This window comes from Abrus precatorius, unplaced genomic scaffold (assembly GCF_003935025.1).
Source record: "Abrus precatorius isolate BTA unplaced genomic scaffold, Abrus_2018 Scaffold11, whole genome shotgun sequence".
NCBI classification, from domain to species: domain Eukaryota; kingdom Viridiplantae; phylum Streptophyta; class Magnoliopsida; order Fabales; family Fabaceae; genus Abrus; species Abrus precatorius.
Window position 1 is genome coordinate 25348755 of NW_020874303.1, and position 27732 is coordinate 25376486.

General features: G+C 33.6%; 5 protein-coding genes across 8 annotated transcripts; 4 read left to right on the forward strand and 1 right to left on the reverse strand.

Annotated features, from left to right (window-relative positions):
- The first annotated feature begins 452 nt into the window (after positions 1 to 452).
- LOC113853709 (SPX and EXS domain-containing protein 1-like) lies at positions 453 to 10034 on the forward strand. Of its 2 annotated transcripts, XR_003502688.1 has the most exons (15): positions 453 to 775; positions 866 to 1006; positions 1119 to 1252; positions 1544 to 1582; positions 1715 to 1807; positions 1983 to 2099; positions 2784 to 2879; positions 3704 to 3817; positions 4533 to 4586; positions 4898 to 4945; positions 5342 to 5492; positions 6529 to 6694; positions 6918 to 6987; positions 7623 to 9228; positions 9544 to 10034. XR_003502688.1 is itself a non-coding variant. In XM_027484256.1 (14 exons), the coding sequence occupies exons 1-13, from the start codon at positions 928 to 930 to the stop codon at positions 7878 to 7880; spliced, it is 1419 nt and encodes a 472-aa protein (XP_027340057.1). In that variant the 5' UTR covers positions 875 to 927; the 3' UTR covers positions 7881 to 7919; positions 9544 to 9653. The 2 variants fall into 2 exon arrangements, 1 of the variants encoding a protein (XP_027340057.1); XM_027484256.1 differs by lacking the exon at positions 453 to 775 and having other exon boundaries at positions 875 to 1006; positions 7623 to 7919; positions 9544 to 9653.
- On the forward strand, positions 500 to 15440 carry LOC113853710 (peroxisome biogenesis protein 22). 2 transcript variants are annotated; one of them, XM_027484257.1, is made up of 19 exons: positions 500 to 775; positions 866 to 1006; positions 1119 to 1807; positions 1983 to 2099; positions 2784 to 2881; positions 3704 to 3817; positions 4533 to 4586; positions 4898 to 4945; positions 5342 to 5492; positions 6529 to 6694; positions 6918 to 6987; positions 11157 to 11450; positions 12068 to 12304; positions 12453 to 12500; positions 12869 to 12925; positions 13012 to 13113; positions 13837 to 13902; positions 14625 to 14726; positions 14857 to 15387. In XM_027484257.1, the coding sequence occupies exons 12-19, from the start codon at positions 11331 to 11333 to the stop codon at positions 14959 to 14961; spliced, it is 837 nt and encodes a 278-aa protein (XP_027340058.1). In that variant the 5' UTR covers positions 500 to 775; positions 866 to 1006; positions 1119 to 1807; positions 1983 to 2099; positions 2784 to 2881; positions 3704 to 3817; positions 4533 to 4586; positions 4898 to 4945; positions 5342 to 5492; positions 6529 to 6694; positions 6918 to 6987; positions 11157 to 11330; the 3' UTR covers positions 14962 to 15387. The 2 variants fall into 2 exon arrangements, with proteins under 2 accessions (XP_027340058.1, XP_027340059.1); XM_027484258.1 differs by lacking the exons at positions 500 to 775; positions 866 to 1006; positions 1119 to 1807; ... (6 more) ...; positions 6529 to 6694; positions 6918 to 6987 and having other exon boundaries at positions 11112 to 11450; positions 14857 to 15440.
- LOC113853711 (cyclin-U1-1-like) lies at positions 8664 to 10135 on the forward strand. The gene is made up of 2 exons (XM_027484259.1): positions 8664 to 9228; positions 9544 to 10135. The coding sequence occupies exons 1-2, from the start codon at positions 8807 to 8809 to the stop codon at positions 9830 to 9832; spliced, it is 711 nt and encodes a 236-aa protein (XP_027340060.1). The 5' UTR covers positions 8664 to 8806; the 3' UTR covers positions 9833 to 10135.
- Positions 15441 to 16133: 693 nt separating the features above from the next.
- Positions 16134 to 23150, forward strand: LOC113854963 (histone-lysine N-methyltransferase ATXR2). Of its 2 annotated transcripts, XM_027486333.1 has the most exons (15): positions 16134 to 16331; positions 16425 to 16500; positions 16664 to 16749; positions 16842 to 17182; positions 17779 to 17891; positions 17999 to 18030; positions 18586 to 18737; positions 20083 to 20170; positions 20265 to 20313; positions 20422 to 20476; positions 20675 to 20744; positions 20832 to 20901; positions 21825 to 21901; positions 22414 to 22470; positions 22693 to 23150. In XM_027486333.1, the coding sequence occupies exons 1-15, from the start codon at positions 16248 to 16250 to the stop codon at positions 22801 to 22803; spliced, it is 1461 nt and encodes a 486-aa protein (XP_027342134.1). In that variant the 5' UTR covers positions 16134 to 16247; the 3' UTR covers positions 22804 to 23150. The 2 variants fall into 2 exon arrangements, with proteins under 2 accessions (XP_027342134.1, XP_027342135.1); XM_027486334.1 differs by lacking the exon at positions 20422 to 20476 and having other exon boundaries at positions 16143 to 16331; positions 20265 to 20304; positions 20689 to 20744; positions 22693 to 23042.
- A 2939-nt stretch (positions 23151 to 26089) lies between these two features.
- On the reverse strand, positions 26090 to 27482 carry LOC113855332 (peroxidase 3-like). The gene is made up of 4 exons (XM_027486936.1): positions 27197 to 27482; positions 26939 to 27127; positions 26682 to 26844; positions 26090 to 26590 (listed from the first exon to the last, which is right to left on the reverse strand). Exons 1-4 carry the CDS (start codon positions 27410 to 27412, stop codon positions 26175 to 26177), a joined length of 984 nt encoding a protein of 327 aa, XP_027342737.1. The 5' UTR covers positions 27413 to 27482; the 3' UTR covers positions 26090 to 26174.
- Between the last annotated feature and the right edge of the window lie 250 nt (positions 27483 to 27732).

Sequence of the window (27732 nt, forward strand, 5' to 3'; positions counted from 1 at the left end):
AAGAGCATCGTCCAAGCACACTGTAATCTCATTATCAAGAACAAAGACTGAAACGTGATACATAAATCTATATTACTTGTGTTACAAAATATATTTATCTTGAACTATGCCAATATTTTAAAGGAAATGTATAAATTAATAGCAAAAAAAGTTAATGTATAAATTTAATTTAATTAATAGTATTTAAAAAATTAAATAAATATAAAATTTAATATTGAGTTTTAAAAATTACATGATTTAATAAAACATAAAATTTAAAACTATTCTTATTTAAAAAACAAGACTGAAACTTATAACATAAATGTTAATTCACAAATGAATCAATCTACATAAAGAACGATTAAGAGAGAATTGAATCTTTATATGCTAAAATTTATGATGGGAATTTTTCAATTAATTATGGATGGACATAATCTAAACTTTAAAAATTTGCAATATCGGTCCTTTTTGGCGACAATCCAAATATTACGCGTTTGATGTGCTTGGTAATGGTTATTGGTTGGTCTCTCGCAATCTTAACCCTTTTCCACCATGTCAGATACCCAGCCACACCACCACGCCAATTCGCGCAAACAAATCAATTCATCCGTTAATTGACGCTCCATTCCTTTCGATTTCTTTCTGTTCGGTTCGATTTGGCTTTATATCTATATTATCTCCCTCCTTTTTTGGATCAACATTTTCATGCACGAATTTCATTTTGTGCTTTTTACAATGTCGCTCATGCATGAATCGTGATAGATAAATATGTGTTAGGCAATGCTTATTGTGGCTAGTAAGAGTCGTTTCTTTGATCTACTCAGTTTGAATTTGGTAAAGTATAGATGAATTAGTTAATTGATTTTTAAATTTTGCGTATTGATAGGTTGTTAGAAGATTTGGAATAAGGGTATTAGTACAAGAGAATTGCTGTTTGTGTTTTCATCTATGTTTGGAGGCGCTGCCATTCCCGCTCATAGTCCACACTTACGCAAATCTGGGAGCAGACCTGTTGTTTATGATCTTGGTAACTTCATTTATATGTCCCTTGGCTGCATCTGTTGCTATTTTAACTTTTTCATATGCTGCTTTTGAGGTTCTAGCAATATAATACAACTTTTAGTTTTTGCTATTTCCAGATGACAATGAGGTGGAAAATGGTGTTGAGGAAGGTTTATTGCATCCCGTGGAGGCAGCTGATTCAAAGAGTGGTACAATACCAGTGAGTGCAGCTGCAATAATGCCCTCGCCCATTTTGTTGCTGAGATTCAAGGTTTTTACATTGCTTTAGCTTATAGCTTTGAAACTTCTTTTTTGTTTTGTTTTTTCCCATAATGTATTTGGAGTTGTCATTTGAATGAATTCAAAAGTTGTAGGATGAACTTAATGATGGAGTGGAATGTTCCTTTCATTCTTGTCGAGCTGTTTTGTATTTGATTATTTTGGGAGAAAATTTTGGGGTTGATTGACATAATTTATGAGTATAGTCCCAAATGTGCACTTGCTGCTGTTTGCTTCCTTCTATTTTTTATTTTTCTACAATCTTATTGAGAAGGATGTCCAGGTACTCTTGTTCCTTATGTGGGGCTTCATCTGTTGCAAGGTCAGTAATATTTTCTCCCTGCAACATTTCTCCTCAACTCCTCCGTGGGGTGTGAGATTGAGGTAGTATGCCCTTACCTTAAGGATTTCATCATATTGCCACAATCTTATTTGCTGTGTTCAAAAATTGCAGATTGGATGGGATTCTGTCATGAGAATGAGTGCAGACAAGCGGGATTTATTTCTATATGAAGCATTTTTGTATTTTAACCCTCTTCTTCTTACGGTGAGTCACACCCTGCCCCCATGACTATGTCAATCTGCAACATCTGCATGTCACTCTGTGCATGCATGGATATATCTGTTTGCATCAGGAATCAAGGAGGTTAAAATACTATTTTTTAAAATTTTACTCACCTTATTTGTTTTATCATTGTCTCTCATCTCATTTTTGTATTCAGGCTTTGATGGTGTGGCTGTGGGGAATCAATTTATGGTTTTTTGCTCAGGGTGGAGTCAATTATGCAAAAATATTTGATCTTGATCAAAATCATCTGACTCACCGAGAAATATGGAAGGTATCAACTCATCACTCTGACTTATGCCTTGTTTGGTACATGCAAATTAGCTTTTTCAGGATCATAAGGGGAATAAAAATGGTAGTGACATGACTTGGGAATTAGAATAGAGAAACCATATTTGTTTTGATATTTGGTTTGCTTGGACTTGCACAATGGTACTTTTATACTTGTCCATTTTGTTTTCATGCTTAGGACATGAAATAAGCATTGAATGGAATCTTGTGTATAATTGTAACCATCAAAGATAAATATGGAAACAAAACAACATGAGTTCATTCAGCTTGCAAAGAATGACCATGCCCACATCTCTAGGAGGGCATAGGGATTCCTTATGGGATGATAGTTTAGAATGCAATCATTATTCCTTTTTTCTGCCAAACTAAAGAACCCTCATTTTTCTGGAATAGATGTAGGAATGCAATGATCAATCTGTGTACTAATTTTGCTGTAAGTAATTTTGTTTTTATCACCCTATAATCTTTATTTTAGTTTTGGAATTTCTTTTGCCTTCAATTACTGTTAGTGTATTACTAAACTGGGAAATCTTATGTCTTTTGTTCTCACCCATTATTCTAATACTTTATTTTTCTCTTTTTTACATAATTTCTTTGTTCCCATTTTCTAATAATTAGTCTCAAATGATTGACTAGGATTTTAAAATTTTTCTGTTGGTTGTTGCAGTGTGCCACATGGATGACAATTATTGTTCCAACCAGTATGACAGCATATATTTATCTTTATTCTCATGGAGAGGTCTCATATGCTGCATCGCAACCAGTGTAATAGATGCATCCACTTGCACTAGTTATTCTTTAAATTTTGTTTGCTTGGTTATCACTTTTTTCAATTCAGTATTGTAGTATTTTCCTTTTTACAAAAGTATTTTATTTCACTGTATTTTTTTTCATGCTTTTGATTCAACAATAACAATAAGTTTATGATTAACCCATCTAAAGGACCCGTGCACTGCAAAACATCTTTAGCAATGACTACTGCTCTTGTTACTGGGATGCATCTGCAAAGTGCTCTGCATATTAGTTTAATCATTTATTAAGAAGCTCATGTCGTTAGACTGGGATGGGGACCATAGTTCAGTGAAGAGAAAAAACACCAAAGAAAATAATGTATGGCCAAGATTATGTTGCATACAAAAAGATGTACTTCAACTGGGATAGGGTTTATTGCTGATCATGGTATTAATAGCTCCATCACATCTCATTTGTTTACTGGTGTGGGGACTAGAAGGGAGGACCTTTATTGTAATTATTTTTACTTCCTGAGCATCACATTAGATATTTTGATTTAAAAATCTTCCTAATGGTTACTTAATGGATTTCTTAAGTTGAATTCTTTATTGTTAGATGGCAGTTTCTGCTTATTTGAACCACCCAAGGTGTAAATAAGACATTTACCTTACAGCAATGAAAAATATAGTCAGTATAACTTTCAGGTTAATCCTCATACCTGAAAAATAACTTGTAAATACATATTAATTTTTGTTCATTGCTTTGGATATGATTGATGAACATTTAATTCCATTTCTGTGCTTCCTTTTTTGTCTTGTTGGAAGTGTTTTAAGTTTTCCTTGTACTCTTCTGCAGGTGCTCTTATATGCTGCTGTTGTAATGGTTTTGATATTCCCCTATGATATCTTTTATTTTTCACCTAGATATTACTTCTTAAGGACACTCTGGCGAATAGTTCTCCCGGTACAGGCAAGTTTACTCTTATTTGGAAGTATTGTGTTAGGTCTCGCGGTGCTACACTTAAAATAGTTGACACTTTTTTAGCGTCTGACTTATATATATGCCATGCATAACCAGGAAGATATATAAGCATGAACATAGAATTCTACAGTCATATTGAACTTATTCCCTTGCTTCTTCTATTCATTCAGTTTTCATAAAATAACAGAAGTATCCATGCAACTCCCTCTCCCCCACTTGGCAGCCATTAAAAAAGCATGCCACCAGTGTTAGTGGATTAGATGAGATGATTGCAATGCAGATGCTCACATACATGCTGTTATAGGTGTAATCAAGTGGGGAGAAATGCTGGCAAGACTCTGTATCATAAATAATAAGTTATTCATAACAATTAATGACCTTCTCACAGTTTTTTTTCTTGATAGGTGTCATCAATCAATGACATAGTTAGTGTACACTGTACACAACATATAATTTCACATGCACAAAGAAACCCTTGAAGAGGCACCCTGTTGAACCTTTCTATGATATTTCCTTGCCATTGCTGTTTTAAAATTATAAGAGATTTATTCTTGTTCTATATTTTTTTCAGATCCTTAAGACTTGATATTTTAGCCTAAACCTTTCCCTTGCTTTACTTTAAACCTTATCAGTTGATGCGTTTAGTATCTTGTTGGACCTAGGCTTGAATATGATTTAACATTTTTTATTTGCATGAAAACAGGTGATATCATTCTCCGATTTTTTCTTGGCTGATATTTTAACTTCCATGGCAAAGGTCTGCTTCCTTTCCAATATTATATTTCTGTAGATATATCTTTGTCCTCCTATCCCATGTTAATCTTTATTATTGATTTCTGTTAACAATGATTTTTAGCCTAGGTTTATGTTTATTTGTGGATCTAAATATGTATACTTTTGTCTGCATTTACTTTCATTTATTATTACAAATTGAGGTCCAACACTGACACACAAATGACATGACCTGAGAATTTAAAATTGACATTATTTGTTGATATAAATTTTAACTTCTTATTTTCTATCAATGCACTACTATTTTAATTTGATTATGATTGCAATTTTATGCAGGTCTTTTCTGATTTGGAGCGTTCAGTATGTAGAATGGTCCATCGACAGGTTGGTTCCTATAGATTGAGGTTGATGCCTTCTATTGTCAGTTTGAAGTATATAGTTTACAAATTTTTGAGTAATTTGAGTTCCCTATTCTGATTATGGTAGAATTTGATCAACTTCTAGTGTATGATGAATTCATTTTGTTTAGCATTGGGATGATGGAACAAGTCTCCTTGATCTCATTAAAAAAAATTCTAAAGCTAAATCAGTTCATTTGATTCTGTAATATTGAGATTTGTAACTTGATTACAATTACAATTTTGATCCTGCTTACAGTTCTCTGTTCCCATAGAACTTATCGATTAACATATAGACTTTTGGATTTGTATATTTAGTTTTTTCCTTACTGCGGATGGTTCATTTCACTAAGTAGGGAATGTACTTTTTAAATTTTTGTAGGTTGCCACAATTGCTTGGTTAGAAGCTGATTCTGTTTGTGGCAGTCACTCTGTTGCAATCCCTTTAGTTCTTGTTTTGCCTTATCTTTTCCGCTTAAACCAGTGTCTCCGGCAGTACAAAGATACTGGAGAGAAAACTACTCTTCTGAATGGTAAGAACCCTTTTTTGTTTCCTTTTTATAACTTGTATTGTATGACTTGTCATCGAAATTTTTGCAAGTTTATGAATTGATTTTATATTAATGTAGAAATTGAGTTTTTTGGGTATATTTGGTATTTATCACAAAATGGTGTTTGCGTTGATTGCCAAATTAGTATCATTCACAATTTAAGATCTAGTGCTTATTCCTGTCTATTTTGCATGTTTTGCTTCCAACTGTTTAGGACTTCATTTGTTATTACCTCTATTATTCAGCTTAAATGCAATGTCACTATGTCAGATTTTCTGAGCATATTCTGTTGTTTGAAATTCTCTTAATATATTGTGTTAATAATATTTTATATTCTCCTTGTTGTGTAATCATTGGGATGTGCATATGTTTTAAGCTAATAAAAATTAATCTGGTGAACTTTGGACATTTTTACCTAGATTGGATTTGATCTTTCGTGCATGATATAGTTTTTCTGCTGTCCTTCAAAAGGTCTTTATGCTTGCTTGTTTTGAACCAAATATGATGTATGGATTTTTGTTATTGATCATTGGTCGTTGTTTGTGACTTGTAATATAAAACAAGACATTTTTGCTGAATTTTCATAATATGTGGCGGTATATCCAAATTGTAAAGATAATAAAAAAAAAGCTGTACTATTCTTATAAAGATAAAACAAATGAAATAAGAAAGAAACATACAAATTTGTGTTAAGGACTAACTACCCTCTGTATGTTGCTTCTTTCTTTTGTTGTTTGTAAGAGGAACATTTTAAGACTTCTCATTAATTTTCTAATTCAGATTTCATATGATATTGGGATTGAGATTTTGTCAAAAATTTAAGTTGTCGTATTCAAGTTTTTTAGACCAATTGTGCATAAAATTATACTTTTCTGTTTGCATTTTAGCTGCCATTCTTTATATTTTGTTTTCATTGAAGATTAAATTATTTAATTATTAATGAACAACTTATCATATTTTTCAAACAGATGGTTTACTGCTTTGCACTGATGTTCATTTCTTTTCGTTATGGTTTCAGCTTTAAAATATTCAACAGCAGTGCCTGTGATTTTTCTTTCTGCCCTTAAATATCACGTCTTCCCTGATAGGTGGACAAACTTTTATAGGCCTCTCTGGCTTCTGTCAAGTGTTGTGAACTCATCATACTCTTTCTACTGGGATGTGACTCGAGATTGGGACCTAAGGTATGCCAAATGTTTGTCCTACAAGCACTTTTGTATCTTCTGAACTAAGCTTCTTCCTATCTGTAGAGATGTAGATTCTACTGTCGATTGTTATATCTTAGCCAATCACCTTTAAAAATGGAAGAAGTTGCTTTTATTCCCAGAAGTGAGGCTAGTGTTTATTTTGATCTGATGAGTGTCCTGTGACATGCTTTCATACAAATATTGCTTTCTCTTTTGGCAGTGGATTCACTCGAATATTCAAGTTCAGCAAGCCACATCTGTTCTCACATATGTTACATGGAAGGAGATGGGTAAGGATTGTCAATGAAAATAGTTTGAGTTCAGTAGTTTTCTTCTCTTGAATTTATCATTTATATTGATTTGTCAAGGTAAAAAATTCACAAGACTTGGTGACTGTGCCTTGAACAGTTCTTGGCCACATAGATGGAAATGGAGTTAGAAAAATGGTATTAAAGAGACCAAATTATAAAAGTTTACAGACTCGGGGGTTTTTGAGAGAAGTTTTTGTGTGTGTGAAGGCCAGGTATATTTTACAATTTTAAAGGAAAAAATTTGCAATTTTGAAGTTTTTAACTAGGCCACGGATTCCTCATTCCACAATAAGAAGTCGATGAGCCTTCGTGATGCAGGCAAAATCTATTCAATCTATTCATTGCCTTTAAAATTGGATAAAGGTTGGCCAATTTCATGTGTAATGGATTAATCAATGGTTAAATCAACCATTGATTGTTGATTAATCAATCAGTGGTTTAATCAACAACTTTTAATTCTTATGCGTATAATCTTATAATGTGTGATTCTGACTGGTTTTCTGAATTTGTGAAAACCCGCATGGTAAAAGAAGAAAGAAAAGTACAGTGGAGAACTGAAATGAAAGAATAGATTGTTTCCTCGGTGTGCTGAAGTATTTTATATGTGCATACAGGTTTACTTTTGGGTGATTGGAAGCAATCTGATTTTGCGTTGCACATGGACATATAAGCTGTCTGCCCATCTTCGTCATAATTACTTCACAGTGTTCATAATTGCTGCTTTGGAGATTTTCCGCCGCTTCCAGTGGATCTTTTTCCGGGTTGAAAATGAGTGGAACAAGATGAATTCCAAATCATACCCACAGCTCGCAATGGGTGAAATCTCAAATGATGAAGAGAAATTACTTCATTCCATTAACCACAGTGTATAGGCTAGAGAACAGTATGATGCTTTGCCATTGTCATACAAGGTATATTTCAAATGTTTTGATGATAGGGGGTCTCCATTCCTTTTGTTCATTCCATTGGTTTCCCTTCGGTTATAAATGTCATTCTTTATTCACAAAAAGAACAGTCTATTCTTCCTGTGCTCTTAAGTAATATCTTGTCCTACACGGTAACAATTATATCATGTATATCAAGCCTTCTGGTTAATAGCATCGTTTATATATGGAGACCAGTTGTATCCACAGTATCTCTCAGGTGTTCATTACGTTCTGAAAAATCTGATATCGTATAACGGAACAAGCCTTAAATATAGTAGTATTGATAGTCTATCTGGGTTGAAAGTTGGCTGCATGGCACATCCTTTACCAATTCTACAAGCCAACACCAGCAAAATTGGACTTTCCCCTTGCTTTTTGGCCAGTAGCCATCATTTTATACCATTATAAACCAGCTGAAGTAACGCTATTATGTAATGACTTAATCACTGTTTCGACATTTATGCCTCTAAAATGTCCTTCGTGGGGGCCTAGAATTTGCAGGGTACGAAGACGGACCTCCAGTTTTGTTTACACACGAACCAGCCATGCCACGTTCACGTTGCCAGACTGTATATTCTTAGGCATCGCTTGTTTTTTTCCTAAGACAAGCCACATATTATAGGTGGGGACCCATGTTAAAGAATATTAGTGGCTCGAGATTTCCAAAGAAAAGGATGCTAAACTTTCAATCGCAATCTTTAAACATCGTTAGTGATAGAGCCACACACCTCAGCCATATAGTGAGTGGTTCCTCCAAACTAGATAACAAGCAGGGTTCTAGTTAACGCCCTCTTAGCCTTTAACCACTCAAATTGCAACCATGAGCATTAATAGATGTATCTTCCTCTGGTGAAACCCCCGCGATGGCCTAAATGTTAACAACAGGTGAATACAGCAACCATAGCCGGCAGCTGCAGCCGGAAACAAGCCCGGCCGAGCTGAACTTGCCGAGAGTGCTTTCTGTGCTGTCTTCCACGTTAGAAAAGTTGGTTGCTCGTAATGAAAAGCTCGTGGATGTCCTAAACCAGCAGCTAGATGGTCTGAGCATTGGCTCAGTAAGAGTCGGGAAGAGCTTGAATGCATTTCATGGCGTAAGAGCACCAAGCATAAGCATACCTAAGTACCTGGAGAGGATATACAAATACACTAATTGTAGCCCTTCATGTTTCGTGGTTGGCTATGTTTATATAGACAGGTTGGCACATCGGCACCCTGATTCTCTTGTCACATCCTTGAATGTGCACAGATTGTTAGTTACCAGTGTCATGGTCGCTTCCAAGATGCTGGATGATGAGTGAGTCCCTACCCCATTTTTCTCTCGTGCCAAATTTGGTTATGGTTATGGTCATGGTTTCAAATTCCATTGACTAATTTTCTTGAAGAGGGCTAGTGTATCACAATACCATTTATGTTATGCATGCTGCTTATGTTGTGGTGTTGTGCAACACAGCTGAATGAAGTGATGACGGTTTTTAATTTAGTTAGTTTTCTCTTAATATGGCTCTTATAACTTCCACTTTTATGAATCCTTAAATTAAACTATAGCTTTGTTGCCTTTATTTAAGGTTGTCTAATATTGTGCTTTATTCTTTGCTTTTGTGAGTTGTAGACATTATAACAACGCGGTATATGCTAGAATAGGAGGAGTGAGCAATGCTGAATTGAACAAGCTTGAATTGGAATTACTCTTTCTGTTGGATTATAGAGTTATGGTAAGCTCTCGGGTTTTTGAGAGCTACTGTTTTCACTTAGAAAAAGAGATGATTGTCAATGGCACGGGCCTGAAAATTGAAAGGGAATTGTCACCAAAGGCTATAGATTACCATGAAGCTGAAATATCAGTTGAAGATAAACGAAGCTCTTCCCCACCTCAAATTGTGGATTGTGGACTAACCTGAGTCTTTGGTTGTTTGTCAATTTTAGGCCCCATGCCCTCCTTAGTCCTTCCCTTCCCCTTCATGATTGGGCAATTATTGCATTATTCATGGCCCAATTTCGTTTCTTGTATTTCATGTCCATGTCAAAGCTTGTGACACCTTTTTCCTTCCTGCAGAAAAAGTACGAGACTGATATGTATGATTCATAAGAAGTACATCAATTTGGCTTTAATTGCTACAACAGTTATATTTATGTTTCTCCCCTCACGTGCGTGTGTTTTAGAAGTTAATCTTTATCTTATTAAGTCATGATAATTCCCTTACATTAAATACTTGGTTTTTTTATTTAATTTAAATTGAATTTTAAATTTTGTTCCATATTAAACTAGAGATTTTTATTTACAATTTATATTTTAACACTTCATATCAAATTACTAGATGTGGTTGTATAGAGATTATGTGACTTGATTTAAAAATTTAATGCTACAATTTCTCCTTAGTTTTAAAGGTATTATCTCTTCAATGTAATCCTATTTGATAAAATAAAATTCATTATTTAATAATGAAAAGATTCAACTATTTTTTTTTATTCTTTTTAAGATACATGTTTTTATCATTGTTAAACAATGATGATATTTGTTATACATTGTTATTTATGAATGTGTGTGTATATATATATATATATATATATATATATATATATATAAAATTTAATTTTTACAAATTTTAAAACATGAACAATGTTAAAAATTATTAGTTTCAATTTATAGGCGGAATAATCCTTTTTTTAAAGAAATAATTAGAAATGATAAAAGTAAGAAAAAAAAAGTACTTATTGTGCATCACCTATATTTGATATTTTTCAAATAATAAAATAAAAATAAAAAACAAATGTGCTAAAATAATATAAGAGTAAGTGTAATTAAATGGTAAAAATGACACAAATTTAAAGCAAGTCATACTCAGGTTAAAGTGTTTGTTGACATTAATTTAATTATAATAAAAAATAATTTTTAATTGCTAAAATCAAATTTCAGAAGATGATAACAAAAAAAAAATCATGTTATTAAAAGTAATAAAAAAATGCCACCATAATAATAAATTAAATACTAATCAATATTCTAAAAACACAAATTAAGAAATTAAAAGTAATTTTTTATTTAAAAATTACCCATATATTTTCATTATAATCTCAATACACATTTAACATAATTTTAATTATTTTTATTTAATAATCAGTGGTTTTAAACTACTTGTTTATTTAAGTTAAATATTGATTTATGTATGTCTCATTTAATACAAGATAGATCAAACTCCAGCTAATCGATATTGCTACATATTTTAGGAACAAAAGTGGAAGCTCTCTCTGACGGCAGCTTATAGCGGTCGTTGACGGCAAACAGAAACAGAGAAACCTTAGAAAGAAAGAGAATCTGTTTGTGTTTAAGGATTTGGAACATTCATTCATTCATTTCATCTGAAATATGAACATTTGAAGTTTCTTCCATTCGAGGAATCCATGGCTTCCAGTGGTGACGGTGACTCCTCCAAACAAGAGCTCTTCCATCTCATCAAACGCTTCGGAGCTTACGTCACTTTCAAGATCTCCAATATCCTCTCCCTCTCCATTCACAACCTCGTATTCCTATTCTCTCTCTTTCTCTCTCTACCCGCTTCCTTGCTTTAACCTCAATTTTCCTTTTAAATTTTTTTTTATCGACCCATTGTTCGATTGGATCTGATTTGATATAAAATTATTTTCTTTTTTTGATTGTCGCTTTTTCGAATTCGTAATTATTTGTTCCTGTTCCTCATCCGTTTGAAAGTTCTAGTTGCGTGTGTGTGTGTGTGTTTTGTGCCCCCGTTATTGTTTATTGAATGATTGGGATCCGGGATTGTGTAATTCTCAACTCAAAGTTTATTTTTTGGTGATAAAATTCAACTGGGTTATTTTTTTTACCTAGCTTAATATTGTATTTGGTGTGGGTAGAAAGGATAAGTTTTTATGTTCATGTTTATTGCTGAAATGGAAAATAGTGGCCTAGTGTTATAGTATATGTCGTAATAGGTCTTATTAACATTGTTAGTTTGGGTGCATAAAAATAGAGTACTGTTGGGAAGGTAATAATGGGTCGTATATGCTGCTAGTTGTCTCTTTTAGTGAAGTTACATGGTATAACGATCGAAGTATTATTTTTGGTTGAGTTTTGAGCATGTTTCTTTGAATAATCCTTGTACGACTATATTTGGTACTAGGATTATCGCTCTATTGGGGCGGTTGCTGGTCTTGCTGTTGCAATTGTTTTCACTTGGAGGCTGTTGAGATCTCCTTCTGGGTCTCAAAGGAGGCAGCAAAAGCGGCAAGGTGCTTCATCTAGCAATCCTGGAGTCACTACACAGTCAAATGCCTCGGTAGTTACTTCTGATGTTTCTTCACCCTCAGATGATTCAAGGGCACAAAATGTTGTAGATGAGTTCTTTCAGCCAGTCAAGGTAAAATGTTTTTGTCATTTTCCTTTTCTTGATGCTTCAGAGTTTCGACAATGCATGGATCTTTTTGGATTACGCAAGACTAGTTGGGATGAGTTAATAACTTTGCACGTGATGGCGATTCTAAGCTTGCTTTTCTCAACTTTTTCAGCCAACCTTGGGGCAGATAGTTAGGCAGAAGTTGAGTGAAGGAAGAAAGGTAATTAATTACACATATTCTCTCTGGTACTCTTATGTTCTAGTACATGTACCATGCTCAGTTTGTTGCTGTTATGGTATTATAGAAATTAATCTCTTGTGATCATAATATCTACCTACCTTAGATCTTAAGATATTGAAACTAAATTAATGTGCCATATCAGATTGCTTACCAGTACCTATATAGGTTAGATATGCATGAAATTTACACATATTGGGCAATCGCTTTATAAATCTTATGACTGGATTGAGACTCTTGATGGCATGAGGAACATTTATGTTACAGGATTGTGTTCTTAGTTATACACGTTGGAATGTGGCCAATGTTTTTCTTGACTTTTGTGGCCATTTTGTGTGTGTACTATGTAGGTAACTTGTCGTCTTCTTGGAGTGATCCTTGAGGAAAGTAGTCCGGAGGAGCTTCAGGTGGTGAAATTGTCCTTTTTTATACTTTTGTTTTACGACATCAATGCAGAGAAAGATATCAATATGGTTCATTCTGTTCTTGGCAGAAACAAGCTACTGTAAGGTCCTCTGTGATTGAAGTATTGTTGGAAATAACAAAATTCTGTGATTTATATTTCATGGAACGGGTTCTGGATGATGAAAGCGAGGTGTGTCATTTTTCAGTTTTTACCCGTCACTCATTGTGTCACGTTATAAGTTGAAAATCTTTCTATATTTTCAAAATGTTCTTTACATTCAAATGATTCTGTAAAATGAATAGAGATTGTATAGTTGCTTGTAACCTAGGATTTGGCATTTGAAACTTCAATGGTCATCATTGTTGACACATTAGATATATGAAATATTGTTATAATTATCATCATTGTTGACACATTAGATATGTGACATATTGTTATAATTATCTCTTCTCTTAGTCTCTGTCCTACTTATCCGTCCATCTTAGAGCTCATACTACCAAAGTTATTTATAGACTAAATAAACCCTCGCTGTTGTCCTTGACTTTGTGAAATGTCATTCACTTTAGTTCTTTTCTAGCAATATGTTATTTGCTTTAACTTATATATCACCAGAAAATGTAGCGGAGACGTACTAAAGTGAATTAGGTTTACAAAGTCAAAAGCTGAAGTGAGAATTTTGTAATGTCAGAAATTGAAGTGATTGATGCTTACAAGAGCAGGAATAAAGTGGGGGGCCTCAGTGTTATTTTTATCATGCAAATGTTAGGTTGAACTTATTGAGACTGTATATTTCTTTCAGCTGTTAGTTTTTTGTGCAAAATAAAATTTCTTTCAGGTCAAATACTTTTGCCACCCTATTGTAGTATACCAATTATTAAAATATTTATACTTTATACATGACTATTTTTGCAGAAAAGAGTTCTTGTAGCTTTGGAAGAAGCAGGAGTATTCACTTCAGGTGGTTTGGTCAAGGACAAGGTATGTGAACATGCATAAAACCATTACACTACTTTTCTTTGTTGAACTTAATTACCTTCTTGCTGTGGCATTGCTAGCTTTCTTTCAGCAAGTCTTTAATATAAGCAGGTATTTTCCACTTAGAGAACAAATTTTTGTATGCAGTGCACATGTTGATGGACATGGGAATATCTTTTTCATTTTTATTAAAAAATGTTTTAATATAATCTCTGACAGTGAACACTTTTCTCCAATTAAAATTTGTAATGACAAACATCTTGATCAGAGATGTTCCAAGGTACATCTATACTAATTTAAAGTTTATCCAAAGGGTGAGAACTATTAGTATTGACTAGGTGATCTTAGTTTATAAGTTTATCCAATAACAATAATAAAATAAGTTTGGCATCATTTGTAACGTGTTTCTTGGTGTTCTTCTAATAGGTCCTCAAAACCTGAAATTCAGAAACCATTAGTCATGACTGCTCCTAATCTTGTTTCAAAAATTATATCTGCTTGACCATTATAGTTGGTACAACAATCAAGAAAGGGATTAGAGAGATGTTGCAAAATTAATAGCAACAAGTATACTTGACAAAATCTAGATTTGTATCTGTCTTCTCTGTATCTTGCGAATGCTGTTTAAATATCCAAGTTCAACAAACTGCTCACTGCCTACTTTTCTCCTGTGCTTCATAGTAACCTTTTTGTTCTCTATTTTGATGTCTGGTGCCTACATGAAGGTTCTGTTCTGCAGCACAGAGAATGGACGGTCATCATTTGTTCGGCAATTGGAACCCGATTGGCATATTGATTCAAATCCAGAAATTGTCTCTCAGTTAGCTGTATGTTACTATATATCTCAATTTCATGCTCTGATACAATAACCATATCGTCATTTATTTATTTATTGACGCTACAATATCACCATACTTTATGTTATCTTCTAATGATTAACAAAAAATCATGTTGCAGAGGTTTATCAAGTATCAGCTTCACATATCTCCTTATAAAACCGAAAGAACTGCTGCAAATGTGTTCAGTGCTCCATCTCTGGAACATTTCTTTGGATCCATATGAAACTAAAACTTTTACAGATCAGATGTTATTCATAAATGTCTAGTTTGTTTCTATTGGCATCTTGGTTTCCACATTAACCATAAGTTTTTTCCAGCTTTTCTAGATGTATGAGACCAAGGTTAGATTTTCTTCAAGATTTAATGGGTTCTCATTCTAGGTGGCTGAAAGACCTGATATGTATGTGTATGATGGCTTTGAGGAAGAAGTTTTATCATTTTCTTTTTACTTCTTTGGTTTGAAATTTGTGCATTACATTGTGTCCCATCCAGACATTTTAAACTGGCAAGGTGGCAATTTTTATTATATGTTTGTATTTTATCATGTTACATTACATGCTATGCTATCATGGATAATATTAAGGATCATGCTGCAAACATCACGTGGCAATGGAAACAAGTTTAAATTGTTTCTTGGTTGTACAGTTTCGAAATATTTGTGTATTCGATTCGCTTGTCACAGTTCTGTCTGGGTGTGGCATCTCTATACTTTCATTGTTTGGAATGATCAATGCAAATTTTTTTATACGTTAACTTTAGTAACATTACATCACCTTGCGACAAACCATCAACAGAAATACATCTATATAGAAGACAATAATAATTAATAGCTTGACTTAAATTTCTCTAAAACGTGAATGAAATGTGTACACACAACGTGGGGTATTCGTGTAAAAGAATGGGAGAGTTTGGGGAATTTTTTAAATAAAAACTATATCCTTTAATTGATTAATTTAATCATTCTCTTAATTACCGAAAGAAAATGTCCTTTTCTTTAAATTTATTTAGATTTTTTAGGTGCAAATGATTTTATGTTTTCATAATAATGTTTTATAATTTGTTATAAGGATATAACATTAATAATGGTTTGTCAAGCTGGATTGGGACTTCGATTTTTTTTACTCATAAGTAGCTTGTTTGTTTCAGCCAGCGAACATTAATAACTTGAAAATCTAACACGACCACATTGATTTATTGTGTTAAATTTGTTATCAAGTTGAAAATTCAAAATATATAATAACGATTATACACGTAAGAATCAAATTAAAATTTTTTATATAACGAAATTGAGTACTTTAACCAAACTTTTTTTTTTATTTAAGTCATTTATTATTATTATTATTATTATTATTATCAAAAAAGAAAGTTACATGGGATGGAAGTGTTATGATTTTGAGATGTTAATGTTAGTACTATGAGCGCCGCGATGTTTATACAAACGTTTGTGACCCTGTTGTGTTGCTGATCTCTCTCTCTCTCTCTCTCTCTCTGGTGCTCTTCCAACATTTAATGGAGCCCAGTTGCCCTATTTGGTCGCGCTGTGCCACTGAAATCTCTGCTCTTCTCGCCCCTCCTTCCCCTCTTCAACTTCAGGCAATCTCTTTATTCAGTCGTTCATTCATATACCCTATTTTTCGACCTTTCTCATTTTTCTCTGCTCTTTATTTTCCTCCTTGTCCTTTATAGGAATATTATCACAACCTTTTGTCCGCAAGGCAGTGCAGTGGTATCATAGTCAAACAGGATGACAATGTTGGAAAAGGTACTTTTTTCTAAAAGAAAAAAAAAATTATTGTTCATGTTCCGTAAGATTATAATTCCAAGATCAAAATATTTTTTTCCGCATTAACGCTGTTAAATTTATATATGCTCTTCAAATGGGTTCTTTCAGTTTTTTGTATTCGTAAATATTATATTTAGTACAGGTTTATATGCTGCCGCGGACTTCAAAGAGGGGGAACTGGTTCTGAAGGACCAAATGCTTGTGGGGGTTCAACACTCGCTCAACAAGGTTTTATTTTCGTAATGTTTCACAATTTTTGTTCTGTGTGGCCATATTAAAACCTTTCGCTCTTTTCTCTTATTTTCTACTTTGCTTTGCAGATTGATTGTTTGGTCTGTAGCTTCTGCTTTCGTTTTATTGGTTCCATAGAACATCAAATTGGAAGAAGGCTTTACTTGCAACAGTTAAGTGCCAATGAGAGTCATGGCTCTGATGTGGGAAACTCTGGCTCTTCAAAACACTGGCACGAAGTGGATTCCTCTGATGAAGAGGAGAGCACTCAGCAATGTACTTCTGGTAGTTCCAAAACTAAAGTTCCTCTCCCTGAAGGTGTTGTGGAATCATTAATGAATGGCAAATTAAGGTTGCCTTGCTCTGAGAAGTTCTCCTTGCCGCCAGCTGTCCCATGCCCTGGTGGATGTGGAGAAGCTTATTATTGTAGGTAAGGCTATGGATGCTTGAAGGGAAAATGTAGAGCATATGGTGCTTTTATTTAGCTTATGTTCAGTGCCAAGGAGCAGGAATAAATTTTTGCTGTCAAAAGTGTGAAACTTTGATTAGAAATGAACACTACATGGGGATCCAAACTCCATTACTGATTGCTCTGCTCCTCATTTAATTATTTGGAAGAGTAGAACTGATCATAGATTGGTAGTTTGACACTTTGCTACTTTACAGTGACCACTAACCAGTAAACCCCGTCTAATATTATAAAGCAAGAATATAAGAAGAAAATTATTTAGAACATTGATATTGGTACATCTATTGCATGCTTGATGTTGAGAAGAAAAAAACTAGACTCCTGAAAGATTTGTGCAATGTTTTATGGAACCAATTTGATAGACAGCCCAAAATAATTCTATTCCTGTAGTTAGGCTATTTTTTAAAAGAATTGCCAGATCAAATCCATTAATAGCTGCAGCTTCCTGCGATTACTGTGATATTTGTTCTTGCCCTGTTTTACATCACTCTTTTGCGTTTGAAGTAGGATGTAATGTAATCTCTTCTGAATTCTGATGAAGATGTCTATACCTGTAGCACCTCCTGTGCAGAGGCTGATTGGGAATCCTCCCATTCTTTACTCTGTACTGGTGATAGTTGTGATCCAGAACATAGGGAAGCACTCCTTAAATTCATCAAACATGCTAATGGTAAGACTCCTTCCTTTTGGGCATGAATGATTGTTAACAATCTAAATTTGTTCTGAACTTTTTTGTTTCATTTGAATTTATCTAATTCTCTTTCACTTTTCTCCCAGAAACAAATGACATATTCCTCCTTACTGCAAAGGTAAGGCCTAAATTTTTCTCTGGATTTCTTGTCTATTGATTGCTGCCTGAAAAGCCCATTTGCACATATATACTTTTTATGCACGTATATCTGATAACAAAACCTGGTATTATTGTCATTAGAGTTCAATGAGGATTACTGTGTAGTAAATGCTGGCACATCAGTCAAATCAAATAGGAAAACTTTTTGGTGAAAATTTTACTTTCATAAGACATTGCTCCTTCTGCAAAATCATAGGGTCCTTTTCCTAAAAAGTTGTTTCTGATTGCCTATCTATTGCTCTTGTAATTGTTTCTTTAGCTTTTGAGTATGCAAACTGTAGCTGGTGGGGAGACTTTCCTCCAAGGGTGATTTTAGCCCTTGCAGCAGATTTTTCTTAATAAATTCATTATGGGATTCAAAAAAATTATTTTACATGTCTCTTTTGTTCTATCGGAGCTAGCCTTTAATTTGACGTTAGACATACACATTTGTATTTATAGATGCTCAGCTTATTCAATAACCTTTTCTCGTTAGTCTTGTCTGACTGGAAGCCTGGCTGGATTTTGTGACTAGGCTATTGCTTTTACCATATTAAAGTACCGCAAGTTAAAAGCAGTTAGTCTTGAAGAGCCAGCAAACTATGATACACCCTGTGTTTCAAGCCACTGCAATTTATCTCTTCTTTTGGAAGCTTGGAGACCTATATCAATGGGACACAAGAGAAGGTAGTTACTAACATTACCTGTCTACACGAAGCCTTAATACAGACTGCTAAATCTTTCCTTACGCGTGATGGAATTTATTTGCGGAGAGGTATTTGATAAACATGCATGGTTCCAGCCAGGATTAGTAATTAAGGTTTTTAAAATGTGTGGTATGTGTTGCATTACTTATTCTTATATTGCAGGGCTGTTGAAACTGTATACTTGTCATTGGGCTTGAGGAAGTCTATATCAATTTTTTCCTGTTTTCGTTAAATTACACATTTTACCAAAGATAGAACTTTTAAGACTTCTGACTAACAGAAGCAAAATTTATTTCCTTTTTTATTAGAATATTGAACTTTTTTTTAAGTAGAATTTAAAAGAAGAGGTTAGAATTAAACTTGAGTTATGGAGGAAAATTTTTGAATTTAAGGATTTTCGCTTGAGTATAAGTAAGACAGAGTATACACACCATAAGTTTAGCAAAAAAAACAAAATAAACATTATGTATTAAAAGTTAAAATTGGAGATGATATTATACTACAAGTTTTTAATTTTAAGTACTTATGATTGATTATACAGAATGATGAGGAAATTAATAAAGATGTTATTCATAATATACAAGTCAGGTGGTTAAAATAGAGAAAAACATTAAGAGTTATATGTGACCGTAAAGTACCTATCAAGCTGAAAGGAAAGTTTCATCGTACGATAATAATGACAACTATCGTTTATGAATGTTGGGCCTTAAAGAAATAATATGAGAAGAAAGTGAGAATGACAAAAATGAGAATGTTAAGATAGATGAATGATCGCACGGGATAATAAATGATAATATACAAGAGAATATTAGAGCAGTACTTATAGTAAAAAAAATGACTAAAAATTGTTTAAGGTGGTTTAGTCATATGCCAAGAAGATCTATAGAGTCACTGGTAAAGAGAATGGATTGTATGACCTTCAATAAAAAAATAAGGGGCTGAGAGACCTTGAAGAATTTTAGATGAAATTATTAAAAAAGACTTTTTAATTAGCCAGATTTATGAAAATTTAATTTCTGACCAAATTTAATGACATCATATGATCTATATAACCGACCTCACTTAGTGAGATAAAGTTTGATTGTTGTTGTATTAAACTTTTCTTTAAGTCATTGTTTCATGCAAGTATGGCTCATTTCATCAAACTGATTTAATATATATCAAATTCATTGTATGAAAAAATAATTTAATCTAGTTTTACTATCATCAATTATGCTACTTGGGAAAGAGAATACCATGATCTTCTTGTTCCTTTTGATGTTGAAAATTCTAGTATGATTTTATTTGAATTGTGCAAGAGACATCACTTCAAAGTATATTTGTAGGTGGTGGGACTGTATTGCCTTGCCAGATGATGTTGATTCTTCTGATGAAGATTCATTCAGGATGCAAATAAAAGAGTTGGCATATGAGGTTAGATTCTTCAAAGGTTTACCACATAGTAGGAAATGTTTATATTTAATGATTTAGTATATCTAATTTTCTGCTTATTGATTTGATGTTTCAGTCTCTCCAACTTCTTAAGTCAGCTATATTTGACAAGGAATGTGAGCCATGTATCCTTACAGATACTGATTTTGTGATGCATTCATTATGTCGATGCCCAGTGAAATTGTGTGGTCATTTTCTTGAAATTTTACCTCTAAATCCTTGACGCTTCCAAGTATTTTCCCTTGATATCTATGGACATATCATTGGCATGTTTGAGCTGAATAATCTGTAAGGGCTCACCGTATGGGGCTTTGTTTCTTCTATTCTGCCTAGCCATATGTTATGTCTTGTTTGTTTCCATTAACATAATGCATGAATATTATGGTATAGCTATAGCCATTGAAGTCAACTGAACTTTAGATTCATAATTTAAATAAATTTTATATTATACCAATATTCATATTAATCATGAGTCTATATTGCCAGTGATTTGGTTGTAGCTTCTCCTGTGGAGGATTACTTTTTATACATTGATGATCTGACATATCCTAACAAGGTTAGAATTTGGTTCACCTTACTTTACTACATTGTCTTAAAGAATGAGTTATTTTACTTTTTCTATTTTTTCTGATATTAATGGCAGGAAGAAGCTGAGAAGGTTACACAACCAATTCTGGGTGCTCTTGGTGAAGACTATTCTATTTGTTGCCAAGGTACTGATTGTATGAAAGTGTCTCCAATAAATAAGATCTATAAGCAGAGAAATAAGTTGGAAGAAATCAATGGGCATGGTTCAATGTGAGTGTGACTGAATACTAACTACAGTTAGTTTGGTAACTAACCAAAGGGGAGGATGTTATAAATATGGAAGGAAAGCAGAATAGGAGGGTAGCTTATACTTTGGGAATAGGAATTTGGTTGTTGGGAGAGATCAGGGTCTTTCAAATACCAAGAAGGTACCCATTGTATTTGTATCAGTATGTATCATTTTCCTTTTATTCAATTGAATAATTTAGTGCAATTTTGCTTCTGTTCTGTCATTTTCCTTCTATTGCTGTGGTCCAGTATCTATCATTCTACTGCAGTTTGTATGGTGGTATCTGCAGACAAGTCCTTATCTTCTTTTCATGTAAAATTTATACTTCAACTTTGGCTTCTCTCTTTCATCTTTCCTTTCTTAATATTATCTTATAATTGCTGAAGTTCATACTATGTCTTTGTTATCTTAATGCAAGGCCATCTTCAAGTTAAAGTTGTCTCTTTAATAGCCCTTTTATGGACTGATTAAGTAATTGTATCATTTGGTTTTGGATGAGATAATTATCATCTTTTCTACTTTTAACAGAGAAATTTTCTCCTTCCCAAACCCTCCTAAAACAGAAGTTGAATGAACAAGAAATTATGCATTTGTTATTAGAATTTATTTTTATTTGCAGATGTTATGTTCCTTGATGACGTTTTATTTGTGACTATATCATTATCCATTTGACTCTCCAAAGGAAAACATAATAGTATTTATTACCTTACTGACTATAGGAATGCCAAATTTCATTTATATGATACCATAGAATATATTATTATCATTATTTTTCAATGTTGAGTGACAAATCTTTTTAGTTGTTGAATTTTATTTTAGGAAGTGCATTTTTTCCTTTGCAAAGCTGCTTCAATCATTCCTGTTGTCCTAGTGCTAAAGCTTTCAAAAGAGATGAGGTATGTGGGGCAAAACGAAATTTTATCTACTATTTGGTTTGGTTTGAGCTGATCCCAATACTTCATGTTATCTAGCATTCCCGTTTCTAACATGAAAAATAAAATGAGAATTCCTTTTATCCATGTAGCCATGTGTGTTTACAAGCCCTCTGATGAGCTGATGTTCTCCTTTTATGCATGCTTTGTTAGTTAAGCATTTGGCCTTCTCATATTGTCACAAATTACTTAAGTAATCTTAATCTTTTAATAACAATTAATTAGCAACATAAGTTCAGAATATAATATCAGCTGCCTATTTGGTGCTCATGTCGTTATTAAATCACATTTATTTATCTTTATAGGACTAAACATGTTTTGTTGTACGTCTCAATTCTTCATTCTGTCTTGATTCTTTTCATGTTGCTATTGTTTGGTCCTAACCTTGAAAAACATACAGGGCTCTTTATCTTACCTCTGCTGGATGTAATTGAACCTGAGATTTATTTTTAAATTTTTGCATATTTTGATTGCAGGATAAAGATGGCCAAGCAACAATAATTGCACTGACGTCCATTTGTAAAGGAGAGGAGGTCCATTATGCCAATATCTAATAGGCCAATAATTTTTAACTAAATGATTTAGCTGAGATTTTATTTTTTATGCTGCCCAATGATTGATGCTTATGACACCAAACTTGAAAAAAATACAGTATATATATATATATATATATATATAATTTTACCACATTAAACTTCTAATGTTTTCGGATATATTGCCATGTTCAACTAATTAACACGTGGAAGGACTTTCAGATAACCATCTCGTATGTTGATGAGGACCTTCCGTTTGAAGAGAGACAAGCATCACTTGCAGATTATGGTTTCAGATGCAGGTGTTCAAAGTGCATTGCAGAAGGGCCATAATGCTATCACTACTTGTAAAAAGTCATGCAGAACGCCAATTTTTTTAGAAGACAGTGAGGCTTTCTTAACCGTGACTGAGTCAATATGCCAAAAGAATGGGAGGAATAGAGTTGAAAGGGAAACATTGTTGGAGGATTTTGTGGCTGTTTTGAAACTTGGCTCCTTTCAAATAGGTTCACAATTGCTTGCATGCAACATGTGTTGCACTAGTTTTTTCATTTTATATTTCTAGAAGCAATTGGGATGTGTTTTGGCAGAGAGAGATTCTCGAGACTTGTTTCCAAATTTTGAGCAGAACATGTTATGTCAATCCGAAACTTAAACAGTAGTTTCTTCACTGATTTAGTTTATATTAGTCATACAGTAGCTAAGAAAATTGTAGTTCTTATCACTTCAACTATCGATATCCATACTGCCTAAACTTGCCGTTACTGTGTTATCTTCAACGTATATTCTCTGCTTTGGGAGGGGGAGGGGGAGGGGGTCTATTGTTAAAACAAGAACCAGGGCCAAGACCAAGAATGCCAAAAATAAAAAACTAAGAACCAAGAAGAACAATAATAACAATAACAAGAACCAAAAATAAGAAGAACAAGACCAACAGCCAAGAACAAGGAAGAAGAATCAAGAACTCAGAACCCAGAAGAACAATAATAACAAAGACAAGAACCAAGAAAGAAGAAAAAGAACAAGACCAAGAGCCAAGAACTAAGAAGAATCAAGAACCAAGAAGAACAACAACAATAACGATAACAAGAACCAAAAATAAAGATGGCTGATTGTTAAACAAAAATATCATTTAAACATTGACCGTGCCCACACATATAAAACAAAGCAGAGCAGCAAACATTAAAAAGTCAACAGTGCTTTTTTGCCGGTTCTGTGAAATAAAGATCTTAACCGTGAAAGGTGATATTGCTGAATAACTACATTAAAAAGGAGATTGCTGAAGGAGAAGAACTGCATGAAGAAGAAGGAGAATGCTGGTGGAGCTACATGAAGAAGAAGAAGAAGAAGAAGAAGAAGAAGGAGAAGGAGGAGACTTGCTAGGGAAGAGGAACAACATGAAGAAGCCAAGAACCAAGAAAGAAAAAGAAGACAGAAGAAGCAAAAGAAACAATATCAAAAACCAAGACGAAGAACTAAACCAAGAAAGGAGAAGACCTAAAACCAGCAAACAATATAAACAAGACTACAACCAAGAACCAAGAAAAAAGAAGTATAAGCAAGACCCTGAACCAAGAAGAATCAAGAAACAAGTATAAAAGAAAAAAAACAAGACCACGAGCCAAGAATAAGAAAGAAGGAAAAAATGAACAACAAGAACAAGAACCAAGAACCGAGAAAGAAGAACCAAGACCAAGATGTATAACCAAGGAAAAGAAGAACCAGGCCAAGAGCCCAAGACCAAGAAGGAGGAGAACCAAAAATCAAGAACTAAGAACCAAGAAGAAGAAGAACAATAATAACAATAACATGAACTAAAAAACAAGACCAAGAGCCAAGAACAAGGAAGAAGAATCAAGAACTGAGAACCCAGCAGAACAATAATAACAAGAACCGTGAAAGAGAGAAGAAGAACTATGAACCAAGAAAAAAGAAGAATAACAAGAACCAAGAAAGAAGAAAAAGAACAAGACCAAGAGCCAAGAACTAAGAAGAAGAATCAAGAACCAAGAAGAAGAAAATAATAACATAACAAGAACCAAGAATGCGAGCAGAAGAACCATGAACCAAGAAAGAACAATAATAACAATAACAAGAACTAAGAAAGAAGAACAATAACGCACGGCTTTATCCGTTTCAATGACAAAATAACATTTTTCACGGACAGTGAAGATGGATAAATAGTCATGGTTAGCCAGCACCCTTTCCCACCTAATATGTTTGAGAAAAATGATATACAACTTTTCCAAATAAGGAAAGGGCCATGCAAACTACATGAAACAATCAAAAAACACCTACTAAGAATTCTCTCTCCAAAGCGCACGTTTACTTTCTATGATCAACTCCAAAAACACATTCAACAAGTGCCTGATTGATGAAACACAGCTTGAACAATATTAAGAACATCGATCTCTAATTAAGATGAAACAGTGCCAGTCTTCATTTCTCTAACAACTCTGAATTAACACATCCAAGTCTCTCATTCTTATAATTGTACCCGAAAGGAACAATAAGGTTCATTTCTAGCTCTAACAACTCGGAAAAAAATATCACATTTGAAATTGGAAAATTAAGTAAATACCATAGGTATGTGCAACAATTATGTTATTGACCATCAGCATAAGCCCATTTTTCACAAAGACAATTTATTGGTCAAACTACTAAAAACAAAGCTAATTAGAGTTGTAAGATGAAAAGTTTAAAGGGTGTGCTCAGATAGCCAAGGATTTGGTAATCAAATTCTAAGTAAGGTATACCCGGAAGATCAGAAACTTTAATTTTAATTTAAAAAGTTAAAATAAATTTAAACTAAAATTTTGAGAGAGAGAAAATCATGATGTAAAAAGAAATCATAGAGTAGTTGATAATGTGAAAAATATATATAAAAATAAGTGTTAGATAATAATAAATTCATGTATTAAAAGTAAAGAGTATAACAAAAGATATATGCATATTTGAATTCAAATTTATAATATAAGAGTTAGCTATAGATAAAAGCAACATGCACACCTCCTTAACAGTATTTATCATGTCTATATCTTAAAATATATACTTGACCTACATCTTAGTACATTTGAATTGGTTAATTGTTATCTATTATTCTCTGTTACAAATTATTTCCTAGCTTGATTTGCGATTTTTCTTCTTCTCAACCCCAGGCACGTCTTCAATTATTGCTTAAGAAGTTTATCGTTCAATTAACATTTAATTTTTGGCTTAGAATACAGTATATATTTTCATTAGCCAATTGATAAAATTTATTAATCAATAATCAATTAATGAGCAACCACGTCCTCAATTATAGAATACAACTCGACACGTACCACTGTAGTTAGTTTGCAGCAGCTTAGATTGGTTTGACTTTGTCATGTTGCTTTGTATACTTCATTCCCATTCTCTATTTGTGGTTTGAATAGTTTAAAATAAATGAATATTCATCTTCATTAAAAAAAATGCATTGAATTGAGAATACAACAGAAAAAGTATACAAATCAGAGAAGCAGCTTAGATTGGTTTGACTTTGTCATGTTGCTTTGTATACTTCATTACAACAAGAACATGATCTACCACCAAAAAGGAAAATAAGAATAACAATGGAACCCACTTATTGCAACACACATAGAACAACCATAACCAAAAATAAATAAATCATACAAGTTTTACTTAGATGGTACATCATCTATCATTAAGACAAGGCAAGATTCTTAGCTATTTACAAGTGCACAATGCTTCCTGATCTCTCCTTCTGTTCCTGTCTTGACTTTAATGCGACCCATGTTCTCCATGGAATTGGCAAACTCAGCATAGAAATTTTCAATTGACCCTTCAAGCAATTGAGTGACTAAAGACTTAGAAACTGAGTTAGTCAACAATGCAGCATCTGACTCAAATAGACCCCTTCTCTTAACCACTTGATTATAGTAACCAAGATCAAATGTTTTGCGGCTTCCAGGGTCCATCTCAACTTTTGTGGTATTGTCATTGATGTTCTTGCACTTGAAGGTTTTCAGATTTTTAGCATATTCACTGTCAAGTGCAGGGTCTTGATCGCCCTTTCCAGTGAAATTGAACAAGCGGTTTGAGAACGATGAGCAATGAGAAACACCAATTGTGTGAGCACCTGAAACAATTTGAACTCCTCGTGAACTGAATTTAGCTTGCACAACAATCAACAGTGCATAATGCTTAGGAATTTGTTTAATATGTAGTACCTGAGAGGAGGACCAAGTCTTTTAGATCAAGTCCTTGATTGGCAAAGAGTGTTTGGATGGTAGTGAAGTTGTGAAATGGAGCAGGAATGCTGTTTCTGGCTTCTACCAAGTTGGATATGACCCCATCTCTTCTACCAGTTGGAACTTTCCAATAGGGACCACCCTAAAAACCCATGTCATAAGCCAGCAAATGAGTCAGTTTCTTAGTGCAGAAAAGATAAAGATGAAGGATCTTTTATAGGAATTTGAGTACTTACTGTGGCTACAACAGAGTCTCTGGCAACCAAGGCAAGTATATCAGCACAAGAGACCACACCAGGGCATTCAGCTTCAACAAGGATCTTTATTCTGTCAATGAAGTCAAAGCCTCTGACCGTAAGATTTGGAGGAGCATCCTTTTCAGCTTGATTGGTGGTTGAGTTCAGAAGGACTGATCCGTCACATCCCTGAAATACTGTGTTAGCTTCTCAATATGATATGGTATGTGTTAAGTGAAAATGAAAGGAAATGCATACCCTCACAAAACAATCATGAAAGTGCATTCTTATTAAGGCTGCTGCTAGTGATGGAGCATTGTGAATATGTTGATGAACAAAGTTTAAAATGATTTGCTCAGCTTTTGGGCAGCTCTTGGCATAAAACCCAAGCTGCAATTGAGCATGAGTTGATGCAATTAATGCCAAGAGACAGAGAGTCACAACCCTCAAGTTACTAATGCTTCCCATTTTCATGTGACTTGCACAAATATTAGCAGCAAGAGAAACTATATATAGATATAAACTATCAGGTACTTCTTGAAAGAGACAACTTCATTTATCTTGTTATACCCACAACAGTGGCCAGTGATTTATAGTCCTTTTGGTTGAAGTGCAAGAAACAAGGTAAATTATGGAAATGGACCATGCAGCTAACTAACATGTGCGATAAGGTGATGCTACATGCTACTTTAACATCCGTTTGCATGTAATAATTGTATGTAGTCTAATGAAAAAATGGTTAGTTGGGCATGCTCTTTTAGGACAAACGCAGAGAGTTGAATATAATTGAATTT

Excerpts from the sequence above, each read along its gene's own strand:
- LOC113853709 (XM_027484256.1), top strand. The coding sequence starts at position 928 with ATGTTTGGAGGCGCTGCCATTCCCGCTCATAGTCCACACTTACGCAAA. Across the intron at positions 1,808-1,982 it reads TTAACCCTCTTCTTCTTACG|GCTTTGATGGTGTGGCTGTG; the intron begins GTGAGTCACACC and ends TTTTGTATTCAG. Across the intron at positions 4,946-5,341 it reads GTAGAATGGTCCATCGACAG|GTTGCCACAATTGCTTGGTT; the intron begins GTTGGTTCCTAT and ends AAATTTTTGTAG.
- LOC113853711 (XM_027484259.1), top strand. The coding sequence starts at position 8,807 with ATGTTAACAACAGGTGAATACAGCAACCATAGCCGGCAGCTGCAGCCG. Across the intron at positions 9,229-9,543 it reads TCCAAGATGCTGGATGATGA|ACATTATAACAACGCGGTAT; the intron begins GTGAGTCCCTAC and ends TGTGAGTTGTAG.
- LOC113853710 (XM_027484257.1), top strand. The coding sequence starts at position 11,331 with ATGGCTTCCAGTGGTGACGGTGACTCCTCCAAACAAGAGCTCTTCCAT. Across the intron at positions 11,451-12,067 it reads CCCTCTCCATTCACAACCTC|GATTATCGCTCTATTGGGGC; the intron begins GTATTCCTATTC and ends ATTTGGTACTAG. Across the intron at positions 12,305-12,452 it reads AGTTCTTTCAGCCAGTCAAG|CCAACCTTGGGGCAGATAGT; the intron begins GTAAAATGTTTT and ends CAACTTTTTCAG.
- LOC113854963 (XM_027486333.1), top strand. The coding sequence starts at position 16,248 with ATGGAGCCCAGTTGCCCTATTTGGTCGCGCTGTGCCACTGAAATCTCT. Across the intron at positions 20,745-20,831 it reads ATCTGACATATCCTAACAAG|GAAGAAGCTGAGAAGGTTAC; the intron begins GTTAGAATTTGG and ends TATTAATGGCAG. Across the intron at positions 20,902-21,824 it reads CTATTCTATTTGTTGCCAAG|GAAGTGCATTTTTTCCTTTG; the intron begins GTACTGATTGTA and ends ATTTTATTTTAG.
- LOC113855332 (XM_027486936.1), bottom strand. The coding sequence starts at position 27,412 with ATGAAAATGGGAAGCATTAGTAACTTGAGGGTTGTGACTCTCTGTCTC. Across the intron at positions 26,845-26,938 it reads GAGACTCTGTTGTAGCCACA|GGTGGTCCCTATTGGAAAGT; the intron begins GTAAGTACTCAA and ends ATGGGTTTTTAG. Across the intron at positions 26,591-26,681 it reads AGACTTGGTCCTCCTCTCAG|GTGCTCACACAATTGGTGTT; the intron begins GTACTACATATT and ends AAATTGTTTCAG.